General features: G+C 44.9%; 1 protein-coding gene across 1 annotated transcript in view; it reads right to left on the reverse strand.

Annotated features, from left to right (window-relative positions):
• Positions 1-1,577: 1,577 nt before the first annotated feature.
• Positions 1,578-13,107, reverse strand: part of LOC124004948 (proton-coupled amino acid transporter 4-like) — a 287,665-nt gene continuing 276,135 nt past the window's right edge. Inside the window, exon 11 of the mRNA XM_046313752.1 lies at positions 1,578-1,933. Within this exon, the coding sequence (XP_046169708.1) occupies positions 1,578-1,933 (356 nt within the window). The remainder of the gene's footprint in view (positions 1,934-13,107) is intronic.

Genomic DNA, 13,107 nt, shown 5'->3' on the forward strand with positions numbered 1-13,107 from the left:
ATGAATATATGATACACTGACAGAACCGACCAATCACTCCTGTCGACATACAAATGAATGGATGTGGAACGGATGTGGGTTTTTTTCATAGTCAATCTCGTAGAGGAAGCCAATCACAGCCTTCCCACCGGGCATAGAGGTCAGTTCAATGTCTAGTTTAGATTTACATTTAGTTGAGTTATCAACATGAATTCAACAAAAAATGCATGACTTCTTTGGGTGAAAAAAAGACGCAATTCCCTTTGATGACTTTTTTCAAACCCAATCAGTTTTCCACGTTGATTCAACATCATCACATTGGATTTTTGTTCAAATAATGTGGAAACAACGTTGATTCAACCAGGTTTCGCCCACTGGGTTCCCTCTCATTAGTTAAGGCTTCTTTCCTGACATTGCTGAGTTCTACTGCATCATCATTGAACAGACAGACATTTCAGTGTTATGCATTATGTTCTCCGATTTTCTATGAAAAGATACATATCATATTGCTGTGTTGGAAGATACTGCCACAGGGAGCAGTGTGGTCTTTGATAATTGAGTATTGGTTTGGTCCTGGTTAAATATAGCCAAGGTGGAAGGGGTAACCACAAACATAGCTAAGTTGCGAACAGCAGGCATCTATTATCTAAACTTGGCCATTTGCATATCAAAGAGCCTTGCTTGATGTGTCTATGAGGAAGTGTATGTGACTGTAAAAGGGTATAATATATATATATATATATATATATATATATATATATATATATATATATATATATATATATATATATATATATATATTCACATTATGCATAAGTGTCTGTAGAGCACAACCTTGGAGTTCATGAGTTCATGACAGGTCAACAGTTCAAAGGTCAAAAGTCAAGAACATGGGGCAGGGGATGAAGGGGCAGGGGATGAAGGGGCAGGGCTCCGAGTCTCTTGGTTCTCGATTGTGTTCCAATCTGTATAACTTCTAAAGAAACAAAATCAGAGATGAAGACAACAAGCTGCAAGGCCGGTTTTGGTTTAGCCTTTGCTTAAGTCTCACCAGGACGCCCGCACTCCTGCCTCTCTTTCGCCTGCGTTTCCCCTTGGGTAGCCCGAAGATTGGGTCGGAGGTATATAAAAAGCCGAGGGCAGATGAGTCGAAGTCGAAGCAGGAATTGAGGTTAGTAACTGCCGATCTGATGTTCAAAGGTTCTTGTCGATCATAAGAAATTATAGAGGATACAGTCCCCACTCCCCAAAGGTTGAAAAACCATATTAGGGGTTAAATATTTAACAATACAGTATGGAGAATATGGTTTCAGATGTACTGTGAGACCTGCCTATAGAAAAGCTGTTTCCCTGTGACATACATTCATGATTTCGATTTTGAGATTTCCCCTCTGATAGAGATGAGGCAGAGACAATGTTACACTAGCCCTACTGGAGATGGAGAGAGAACTCTTGATCACCGCGGTGAATGTGCTGAAGCTGGTAATGTGTGGGTGAAGCTAGTTGGGGATATTTATGTATATGTATGTATTTTATACACTGTGTGCCACATGGTGTTCCTATGTCTGTGCACTAAATAACATCCATATGAAAGGGTCCTATGTGGTTAGGGCTTTGTACAGTAGTGTCTTTCCTATGTTTCTATAGGGCTCCTCAGACATCCCCAAGACCCCAGCCACAGCTCTAGCAGCAGCAACAGTTAGGTTCTGAGCTGCTTCCCTGATGACCTTTGGAGGCTCCTCTGGGGAGACTATCTCTGCCAGGGTGACGTATGTCCCAGCCAGGAACCCTACCGCCACAGCAATGACAAGGTCCTTCACCAACATGGTTGGCTTCAGCAGTTGGTCTGAGAAGGTGATGAGCTCCACTGGAGGGGGGGCGACCAGGGGACTGCTGGACACTGCACCCACCAGGGAGATTACCAAGTCCAGACGAGGGATCAGCACAGGGAAGGAGAATGGAGAGAGAGGGGGGAGGGGAGAGAAGTAGAGAGGTGGTAAAGGAATCTGAAGGGGGGAGGCAATACAGAGGGTAGGGGGAGAGTGAAGTAAGAGAGGAGATAAGAAAATGATGGAGTGGGGGGTTGTAGAGAGGGGCGAGATAGGGAGAGAAGTACAGAGGTCATCAAACAGAGCATGGAATCGGATGTCTAGAGACAAATTAATCAAGCTGCCACACATGAATACCACAGCACAGATACTTCCAATACAATATAGAGTTGAAGTCGGAAGTTAACATACACTTAGGTTGGAGCTAAAAATGACAACATCGGTATCGGCCCGTTGTCTAGTCTAACGCCGATGTGCAAAACCGATGTCAAAGCTGGCGTGCATACCTACAGTTGAAGTCGGAAGTTTATATACACCTAGGTTGGAGTCATTAACTTGTTTTACAACTCCTCTACCAATTTCTTGTTAACTATAGTTTTGGGAAGTCGGATCGGACATCTACTTTGTGTATGACACAATACATTTTTCCTACAATTGTTTACAGACAGATTATTTCACTTATAAATCATTGTATCACAATTCCAGTGGGTCAGAAGTTTACATACACTAAGTTGACTGTGCCTTTAAACAGCTTGGAAAATTCCGGAAAATGATGTTATGGCTTTAGAAGTTTCTGATAGGCTAATTGACATCATTTGAGTCAATTGGAGGTGTACCTGTGAATGTATTTCAAGGCCTACCTTCAAATTGAGTGCCACTTTGCTTGACATCAAGGGGAAATCAGTCAAGACCTCAGAAAAAAATGTACCTCCACAAGTCTGGTTCATCCTTGGGAGCAATTTCCAAACGCCTGAAGGTACCACGTTCATCTGTACAAACAATAGTACGCAAGTGTAAACACCATGTGACCACGCAGCCGTCATACTGCTCAGGAAGGAGACGTGTTCTGTCTCCTAGAGATGAACGTACTTTGGTGCGAAAAGTGCAAATCAATCGCATAACAACAGCAAAGGACCGTGTGAAGATGCTGGAGGAAACGGGTACAAAAGTATCTATATCCACAGTAAAACGTGTCGTATATCGACGTAACATGAAAGGCCGCTCAGCAAGGAAGAAGCCACTGCTCCAAAACCACCATAAAAAAGCCAGACTACGGTTTGCAACTGCACATGGGGATAAAGATCGTACTTTTGGAGAAATGTCCTCTGGTCTGATGAAACAAAAATAGAACTGTTTTGCCATAATGACCGTCGTTATGAAGGCTTGCATGCCGAAGAACACCATCCCAACCGTGAAGCACGGGGGGGGCAGCATTATGTTGTGGGTTTGCTTTGCTGCAGGAGGGACTGGTGCACTTCACAAAATAGATGGCATCATGAGGGTGGAAAATTATGTGGATATATTGAAGCAACATCTCAAGACATCAATCAGGAAGTTAAAGGTTGGTCGCAAATGGATCTTCCAAATGGACAATGATCCCAAGCATACTTCCAAAGTTGTGGCAAAATGGCTTAAGGACAACAAAGTCAAGGTTTTGGAGTGGCCATCACAAAGCCCTGACCTCAACCCTATAGAACATTTGTGGGCAGAACTGAAAAAGCGTGTGCGAGCAAACCTGACTCGGTTACACCAGCTCTGTCAGGAGGAATGGGCCAAAATTCACCCAACTTATTGTGGGAAGCTTGTGGAAGGCTACTGAAATGTTTGACCTAGGTGAAACAATTTAAAGGCAATGCTACCAAATACTAATTGAGTGTATGTAAACTTCTGACCCACTGGGAATGTGATGAAAGAAATAAAAGCTGTAATTAATTATTCTTTCTACTATTATTCTGACATTTCACATTCTTACAATAAAGTGGTGATCCTAACTGACCTAAAACAGGTTAATTTTACTAGGATTAAATGTCAAGAATTGTGAAATTGAGTTTAAATGTATTTGGCTAAGGTGTATTTGAACTTCCGACTTTAACTGTACATGAGTTTCCATGGTGGAGAATCCCGAATCTCCCATGCCTACAGTATAAGCCATACCAACAATTTACAATAATGCAACGCCTGCAAACCACCTTCCAGCTGGAACTGGTTATCATTTAACAATGAGTCACACAACATGAAAGCAGCGGTCGAGATAAAGTTCTGGGCCCTTAAAGGCCTCCACAGACACACTGAAAATCCAACCCCAGGCCGCAGTACCTTAAAAACCTTTGATATGTAAACTTCCCTTTTAAGTTGGCCTCATAATTTCACTTTTCCAGCGGCCAGTTGAGGGGAGGTGAGTATGTGAGGAGGGAGTACGGGAGGTAACTGGGAACATGGCTTAGTGTTACTGTTAGCATGCTGACAGTACTTTGTCATGACGTTGGCCTGTGGGTAAGGTTTAGGACCACCCCCAAAATAATACATTTCTCCCTTCCCTCTATATAGACTCTACAGAGCGGATCTTGAATAGCCTTTGTTAAACAGAGAGTCTGGGAACTTCAAACAAGTGGAGGGAAAGGAACCACATTTCGGTAATAGAACCAGTTGAAAATATGCGTTGGTACTTAATGAATATGATGTCAGTTCGGTTGTCATCTGAGACATTATGACTGATGACAGGACGACCTAAACTGTATCTGGGAAAGGCTACACATTATAGCCTTTCCCAGATATGGAATTGTTGTGCAATTCAAATGTTCAAATGTTTAAATATAAAATTATTCGTGAAAAGATTAAATGTCATTTTGGTTTCCAAATGAGAGATTTGGGTTTTCGTAAAGTTATGGCTCTGATCAATCAGTGGCCCGCCTCTGTGAAGAGACATGGTTGTAAACTATGAAACACACCCTTCTCTCCCTCCACTATATAAGCCCTTGACGAAAATGTAACCTCCTGTTCCGACGACGATAGGATGACGGTCCATACGTTGAAAAGGACTAACATGTCAACTACAGAACTAAGCCAACCTCAGCGTGAGCTTTGGTTGCGAATGGTATGAATTTTGGACTCTTATTCACTACAGAAGTGAACCTCCTAGCCGAACTTCCTAGCCGTTGAGTTAGCAGCGGCCGCTGTAAACGTGGGCTAGGAAAGGACAGACAGAGTATCCCATCTACCAAACAACAATGACACTACAACATATCCCATTCACCACCAGAGACACTCTTCAAAGGACTCTGTTGGTCAACACGGCCTTCCATCTACCACCAACCTATTGAAGCGCAGCTCAGAGTGAATACATATATTGCATTTTCCTTTTCCAAATGGGCGGTAATTTAGAATGCATAAGATTCTGTATTTACGATAGAGTAGCTGCTCACGGCCCGATTAGAGACATAGCTTCTCCCTTTGTTCCTCAAGTCTTCCCGCTCTTTTACTCAAACCCAACCCCCGTTCTTTGTGTAACCAGCTGTCATATCTGTTCCGTCCGCTAGGGACATTTTCCTTTATGACATAATTTGTAATCAATGTATGTATCTGTGTATATGGATGTGATATGTGTGATTAGTTAGGTATTTAGTAAATAAATAATTAAACCCAATTTTGCATTGCGGATTCAACTTGTTAGCCAGGGTTCGTGAAGATAACCAAGAATTTACAACTTTTAGATGAGACTGAAATAAGGTGTCTTTAAGAGTTTATTCGGAAGATAACAGCTCTATAAATATTCCTTCGTGGTGCCCCGACTTTCTAGTTAACTACATTTACATGATTAGCTCAATCAGGTAATATTAATTACAGAGAAAGGATTTTATAGAATAGCATGTCATATCACTTAATCCGGCATAGCCAAAGACACAACTTCCTGTTAGTTTCACAGACAGGCAGGCCCCTACTGCAGGGCATGTGTTTGTTGGCAGAGAGAGGGATGGAATGGTGGATAGCAGTTAGAGAAATACAGAGGGAGAGAAAGACAGCGGGGTAGAGAGGAGTGCAGGATTAAAGTTCAGAGGCTTGAAAGGGGCACACACACGTGGTACGCTCATCTAGAAATACCCAGGTTCTGGGGACCGTACATGGTCAATGAGACACCGACAACAGCAATCAAGAAATCTAATGTAACCAAATAGTCTCATCCAGCTCTCCCACCTCATACATTTCCACAGGAGAGGGTCTCGGGAGAGACATGTTAACATGTTTGATATCAGATCCACACAGCAGGAGCAGAGGTAGCACTTACACACAAACACAAACATACACAACTCTGACTAAACACAGACACTCAACAAAAAACCTAAAATGGCATCTTCTCCTTAGAAGATCTCACCCCAAAATCTGTCACGACTATAGTTACATTTCATCAAAACATACATTATTTACATCAGAGCAGGTCATCAAATGGCAACTTACTATTATAACATCACATGAATAACTGACCAATCATAGTCTATCATTGTCTGTTATGAGTCATTTCTAGCCTAGAATTTGAGAGCGTCGGGCCAGTAACCGAAAGGTAGCCGGTTCGAATCCCTGAGCCGTCTAGGGGAAAAATCTGCCCTAACCCTAATTGTTCCTGTAAGTCGCTCCAGAGGAGAGCATCTGCTAAATGACTAAAATGTAAAAAAATATATCTCCACCCAAAATGCAGCCTGTCAGTCAGAAATACATGCATTCACCTAGTAAAGTGGTTATCTTTTCAAATGCAAATCGCTTTAGTGTGACATTACAAAAGGAAATGGATTTGGTTTGGTTTCACAAAAGCCCATCCACCCTCAAAAATAAAATGGTTTTTATTATGATATGTGACTCCTATTGATATGGTATTTGGAATAAAAATGCAATTCTTCCATCATTTCATTGCATTGCATGTATGTCTCACTGAATGCATTCATCTCATTGCAACATTTCATTGCCTTCAATTGAAAACAGTTGAGAGACCTGAGAAAATAAAAAGCATCTGAAAGGGAGCCTACTGTGAATATCAATGAGATAAACATGACAGTGATGCTTCACCTCAGGTGACTACCCAGGTATTTCACTAGAAACTCAATAAGTAAATCTATTGCAGAGCCCTCAGAAGTGTGTGTGTGTGTGTGTATGTACAGGGCGAGACAGCAGACCAAGTCGAAATCATGATACTATAAATATGATGGGAACATAAAATGACATGATGAGCCTTGACCACATACATCCATTAGTGCTGAATAAACATGTGAGGTTGCAGCTGCTCCTCTAGCCCCCCCCCCTGTAAAGACCTGTCTAATGTGTTATTAATCCTATTAACCAGTTACATTGAGCCAGAATCCATGTTAAATCAACACAGTCCTGTCCAATGCCCTTCACGTGTTCATGGATTACTGTGTGAGGTGGGGAGTGTGTGTTCTGTACAGACACAACATACACACACTCTCCAGTGACACACACTCCCTCAAAGTCCTCATAGGGATCACAGTCTGGATAGAGCAGAGGGAGTTGACAGTCCAATGTCTCTACTGTATGTAATGTAGTCCAGGAAAACTAGTGGTCACAGAAGGATGGTATTATATATAGCACCTTTGAGAGGGTGCAAAATGGAAAGAGAGTAAGGTAGAGATGTAATGTCTCTGTCTGTCATCGGTCTTGATAATTGTATGACCTTCACCCAGAGTTGGGGGTCAATTTAATTGTTTTTTTTTTTTATTTGGCATTTTATATGATTCTACAGATAACAGACAGAACAGCTGGAGGGCAGAAAACACAGATCCCCTACCAAATCAAACCCACCCCAACCCCCCCATGATCTAACAGAGCACACATGGATCCCCTACCAAATCAAACCCACCCCAACCCCTTTGTTCTAACAGAACACACATTACATTTACATTTACATTTAAGTCATTTAGCAGACGCTCTTATCCAGAGCGACTTACAAATTGGTGCATTCACCTTATGACATCCAGTGGAACAGCCACTTTACAATAGTGCATCTAAATCTTTTAAGGGGGGGGTGAGAAGGATTACTTTATCCTATCCTAGGTATTCCTTAAAGAGGTGGGGTTTCAGGTGTCTCCGGAAGGTGGTGATTGACTCCGCTGTCCTGGCGTCGTGAGGGAGTTTGTTCCACCATTGGGGGGCCAGAGCAGCGAACAGTTTTGACTGGGCTGAGCGGGAACTGTACTTCCTCAGTGGTAGGGAGGCGAGCAGGCCAGAGGTGGATGAACGCAGTGCCCTTGTTTGGGTGTAGGGCCTGATCAGAGCCTGGAGGTACTGAGGTGCCGTTCCCCTCACAGCTCCGTAGGCAAGCACCATGGTCTTGTAGCGGATGCGAGCTTCAACTGGAAGCCAGTGGAGAGAGCGGAGGAGCGGGGTGACGTGAGAGAACTTGGGAAGGTTGAACACCAGAAGGGCTGCGGCGTTCTGGATGAGTTGTAGGGGTTTAATGGCACAGGCAGGGAGTCCAGCCAACAGCGAGTTGCAGTAATCCAGACGGGAGATGACAAGTGCCTGGATTAGGACCTGCGCCGCTTCCTGTGTGAGGCAGGGTCGTACTCTGCTGATGTTGTAGAGAATGAACCTACAGGAACGGGCCACCGCCTTGATGTTAGTTGAGAACGACAGGGTGTTGTCCAGGATCACGCCAAGGTTCTTAGCGCTCTGGGAGGAGGACACAATGGAGTTGTCAACCGTGATGGCGAGATCATGGAACGGGCAGTCCTTCCCCGGGAGGAAGAGCAGCTCCGTCTTGCCGAGGTTCAGCTTGAGGTGGTGATCTGTCATCCACACTGATATGTCTGCCAGACATGCAGAGATGCGATTCGCCACCTGGTCATCAGAAGGGGGAAAGGAGAAGATTAATTGTGTGTCGTCTGCATAGCAATGATAGGAGAGACCATGTGAGGTTATGACAGAGCCAAGTGACTTGGTGTATAGCGAGAATAGGAGAGGGCCTAGAACAGAGCCCTGGGGGACACCAGTGGTGAGAGCACGTGGTGAGGAGACAGATTCTCGCCACGCCACCTGGTAGGAGCGACCTGTCAGGTAGGACGCAATCCAAGCGTGGGCCGCGCCGGAGATGCCCAACTCGGAGAGGGTGGAGAGGAGGATCTGATGGTTCACAGTATCGAAGGCAGCCGATAGGTCTAGAAGGATGAGAGCAGAGGAGAGAGAGTTAGCTTTAGCAGTGCGGAGCGCCTCCGTGATACAGAGAAGAGCACTCTCAGTTGAATGACTAGTCTTGAAACCTGACTGATTTGGATCAAGAAGGTCATTCTGAGAGAGATAGCGGGAGAGCTGGCCAAGGACGGCACGTTCAAGAGTTTTGGAGAGAAAAGAAAGAAGGGATACTGGTCTGTAGTTGTTGACATCGGAGGGATCGAGTGTAGGTTTTTTCAGAAGGGGTGCAACTCTCGCTCTCTTGAAGACGGAAGGGACGTAGCCAGCGGTCAGGGATGAGTTGATGAGCGAGGTAAGGTAAGGGAGAAGGTCTCCGGAAATGGTCTGGAGAAGAGAGGAGGGGACAGGGTCAAGCGGGCAGGTTGTTGGGCGGCCGGCCGTCACAAGACGCGAGATTTCATCTGGAGAGAGAGGGGAGAAAGAGGTCAGAGCACAGGGTAGGGCAGTGTGAGCAGAACCAGCGGTGTCGTTTGACTTAGCAAACGATGTCGTCGACCTTCTTTTCAAAATGGTTGACGAAGTCATCTGCAGAGAGGGAGGAGGGGGGGGAGGGGGAGGAAGATTCAGGAGGGAGGAGAAGGTGGCAAAGAGCTTCCTAGGGTTAGAGGCAGATGCTTGGAATTTAGAGTGGTAGAAAGTGGCTTTAGCAGCAGAGACAGAGGAGGAAAATGTAGAGAGGAGGGTTTGAAAGGATGCCAGGTCCGCAGGGAGGCGAGTTTTCCTCCATTTCCGCTCGGCTGCCCGGAGCCCTGTTCTGTGAGCTCGCAATGAGTCGTCGAGCCACGGAGCGGGAGGGGAGGACCGAGCCGGCCTGGAGGATAGGGGACATAGAGAGTCAAAGGATGCAGAAAGGGAGGAGAGGAGGGTTGAGGAGGCAGAATCAGGAGATAGGTTGGAGAAGGTTTGAGCAGAGGGAAGAGATGATAGGATGGAAGAGGAGAGAGTAGCGGGGGAGAGAGAGCGGAGGTTGGGACGGCGCGATACCATCCGTGTAGGGGCAGTGTGGGAAGTGTTGGATGAGAGCGAGAGGGAAAAGGATACAAGGTTGTGGTCGAAGACTTGGAGGGGAGTTGCAATGAGGTTAGTGGAAGAACAGCATCTAGTAAAGATGAGGTCGGGCGTATTGCCTGCCTTGTGAGTAGGGGGGGAAGGTGAGAGGGTGAGGTCAAAAGAGGAGAGGAGTGGAAAGAAGGAGGCAGAGAGGAATGAGTCAAAGGTAGACGTGGGGAGGTTAAAGTCGCCCAGAACTGTGAGAGGTGAGCCGTCCTCAGGAAAGGAGCTTATCAAGGCATCAAGCTCATTGATGAACTCTCCGAGGGAACCTGGAGGGCGATAAATGATAAGGATGTTAAGCTTGAAAGGGCTGGTAACTGTGACAGCATGGAATTCAAAGGAGGCGATAGACAGATGGGTAAGGGGAGAAAGAGAGAATGACCACTTGGGAGAGATGAGGATCCCGGTGCCACCACCCCGCTGACCAGAAGCTCTCGGGATGTGCGAGAACACGTGGGCGGACGAAGAGAGAGCAGTCGGAGTAGCAGTGTTATCTGTGGTGATCCATGTTTCCGTCAGTGCCAAGAAGTCGAGGGACTGGAGGGAGGCATAGGCTGAGATGAACTCTGCCTTGTTGGCCGCAGATCGGCAGTTCCAGAGGCTACCGGAGACCTGGAACTCCACGTGGGTCGTGCGCGCTGGGACCACCAGATTAGGGTGGCCGCGGCCACGCGGTGTGGAGCGTTTGTATGGTCTGTGCAGAGAGGAGAGAACAGGGATAGACAGACACATAGTTGACAGGCTACAGAAGAGGCTACGCTAATGCAAAGGAGATTAGAATGACAAGTGGACTACACGTCTCGAAAGTTCAGAAAGTTAAGCTTACGTAGCAAGAATCTTATTGACTAAAATGTTTAAAATGATACAGTACTGCTGAAGTAGGCTAGCTGGCAGTGGCTGCGTTGTTGACTTTGTAGGCTAGCTGGCAGTGGCTGCGTTGTTGACACTACACTAATCAAGTCGTTCCGTTGAGTGTAATAGTTTCTACAGTGCTGCTATTCGGGGGCTAGCTGGCTAGCTAGCAGTGTTGATTACGTTACGTTGCGTTAAAAGAACGACAATAGCTGGCTAGCTAACCTAGAAAATCGCTCTAGACTACACAATTATCTTTGATACAAAGACGGCTATGTAGCTAGCTATGTAGCTAGCTACGATCAAACAAATCAAACCGTTGTACTGTAATGAAATGAAATGAAAATGTGATACTACCTGTGGAGCGAAGCGGAATGCGACCGGGTTGTTGAGTTCTATTCGGTAGACGTTGGCTAGCTGTTGGCTAGCTAGCAGTGTCTCCTACGTTAAGGACGACAAATAGCTGGCTAGCTAACCTCGGTAAATTAAGATAATCACTCTAAGACTACACACTCTAAACTACACAATTATCTTGGATACGAAGACAGCAAAGACAACTATGTAGCTAGCTAACACTACACTAATCATGTCGTTCAGTTGAGTGTAATAGTTTCTACAGTGCTGCTATTCGGTAGACGGTGGACGTTTGCTAGCTGGCTAGCTGCTGGGCAGATAGCAGTGTGGACTATGTTAGGACGACTAAATACGATAATTACGCAATTATCTTTGATACAAAGACGGCTATGTAGCTAGCTAAGAAGAAATTGCTAAGATTAGACAAATCAAACCGTTGTACTATAATGAAATGTAATGAAATGTAATGAAAAGTTATACTACCTGCGGACCGAAGTGGGGATGCGACCGCTCGCTCCAACCCGGAAGTAGGGATCCCCAACCAAATCAAACCCACCCCCCCATGCTCTAACAGAACACACACGGATTCCCAACCAAATCAAACCCACCCCCCCATGCTCTAACAGAACACACACGGATTCTCAATCAAATCAAATCGACATCCCATGCTCTAACACAGCTATTCCCAAACTGGGGAATGCGTAATGCTTTCAGGGGTATGCCAAATAAAAATGAAATTAAACCTTCACTCTTGCGCAAACATTGAGAAACAAAACATGCCAATTTGAAAAATAAGCCAAGGGAGTGTTTGAGCGAGAATTAAGATGACTTTCGAGTAGAAAGACATGTATAAAAGCAAAAGGTACCATTAATAAGAAGGGGCTAGATGCGTCTTATATGGTGAGCTACCGATTGGCTAGGACAGACAAGCTCCATACTATTGTGGAGGACTTCTTTCTGCTGCCTTGGATATGGCTGGCAAAACGCTGGGGGAAAAGGCCCCAAAAAATATACAGACAATGCTTTCATCAAACAGTTTCACGACGTCTCAGTGACATGGCAGGAGATGTTTTGATACAATTACTGCTTCATATACCAGCCAGTGAATTCTATGTGTTACAGCTGGATGAGTCAACAGACGTGTCGGGCCTGGCACAACTCCTGGTATATCTCTACTACGCTTATGGGGGGTCAATTAAGGAAGACATCCTCTTCTGCAAACCACGGAAACAAGGACAACAGGATAAAATGTTTTTTATGTACTTGACAGCTTAGTGACATCAAATGGACGTAGGTGGTATGATTTAAAAATGGCAAGACTATGTAATAATGTTTTTATTGAATTGGTTGTTTTATGCAACAGAATAGAGTATTCTGTTAACTATTGTGTGTGTGTTCTACTGAGGATGGGCCTCTGGGAGATAACACTGACAGGAGATTTACCATGTCTTTTGGGTGATAAAACCTAAAGAACATTCTAGAGCACGAGTTAATGTTTCTGTTCTTTACCGTACCAGGGAGAGATGGTTCCAGTTTGGAGTCGGAGGGCCAGACACTGGTCTATACAATAAACTGTTGACACAGCAGATACTGTCTGTCAAGTATTATAGGTATCTTTCATACAGATCTTAACCTTGTGACCCATTCTATATATCTGTTTCTCACATGACTGGCCTATCTGGGTGATGTTTTTGCTCACCTGAATGATCAGAATCTAGGATTACAGGGACTCTCCACAACTATATTCAATGTGCGGGACAAAATTGAGGCTATGATTAAGAAGTTGGAGCTCTTCTCTGTCTGCATTAACAAGGACAACACACAGGTCTTTCCATTATTGTATGAT

This window comes from Oncorhynchus gorbuscha, linkage group LG19, assembly GCF_021184085.1.
Source record: "Oncorhynchus gorbuscha isolate QuinsamMale2020 ecotype Even-year linkage group LG19, OgorEven_v1.0, whole genome shotgun sequence".
NCBI lineage: Eukaryota > Metazoa > Chordata > Actinopteri > Salmoniformes > Salmonidae > Oncorhynchus > Oncorhynchus gorbuscha.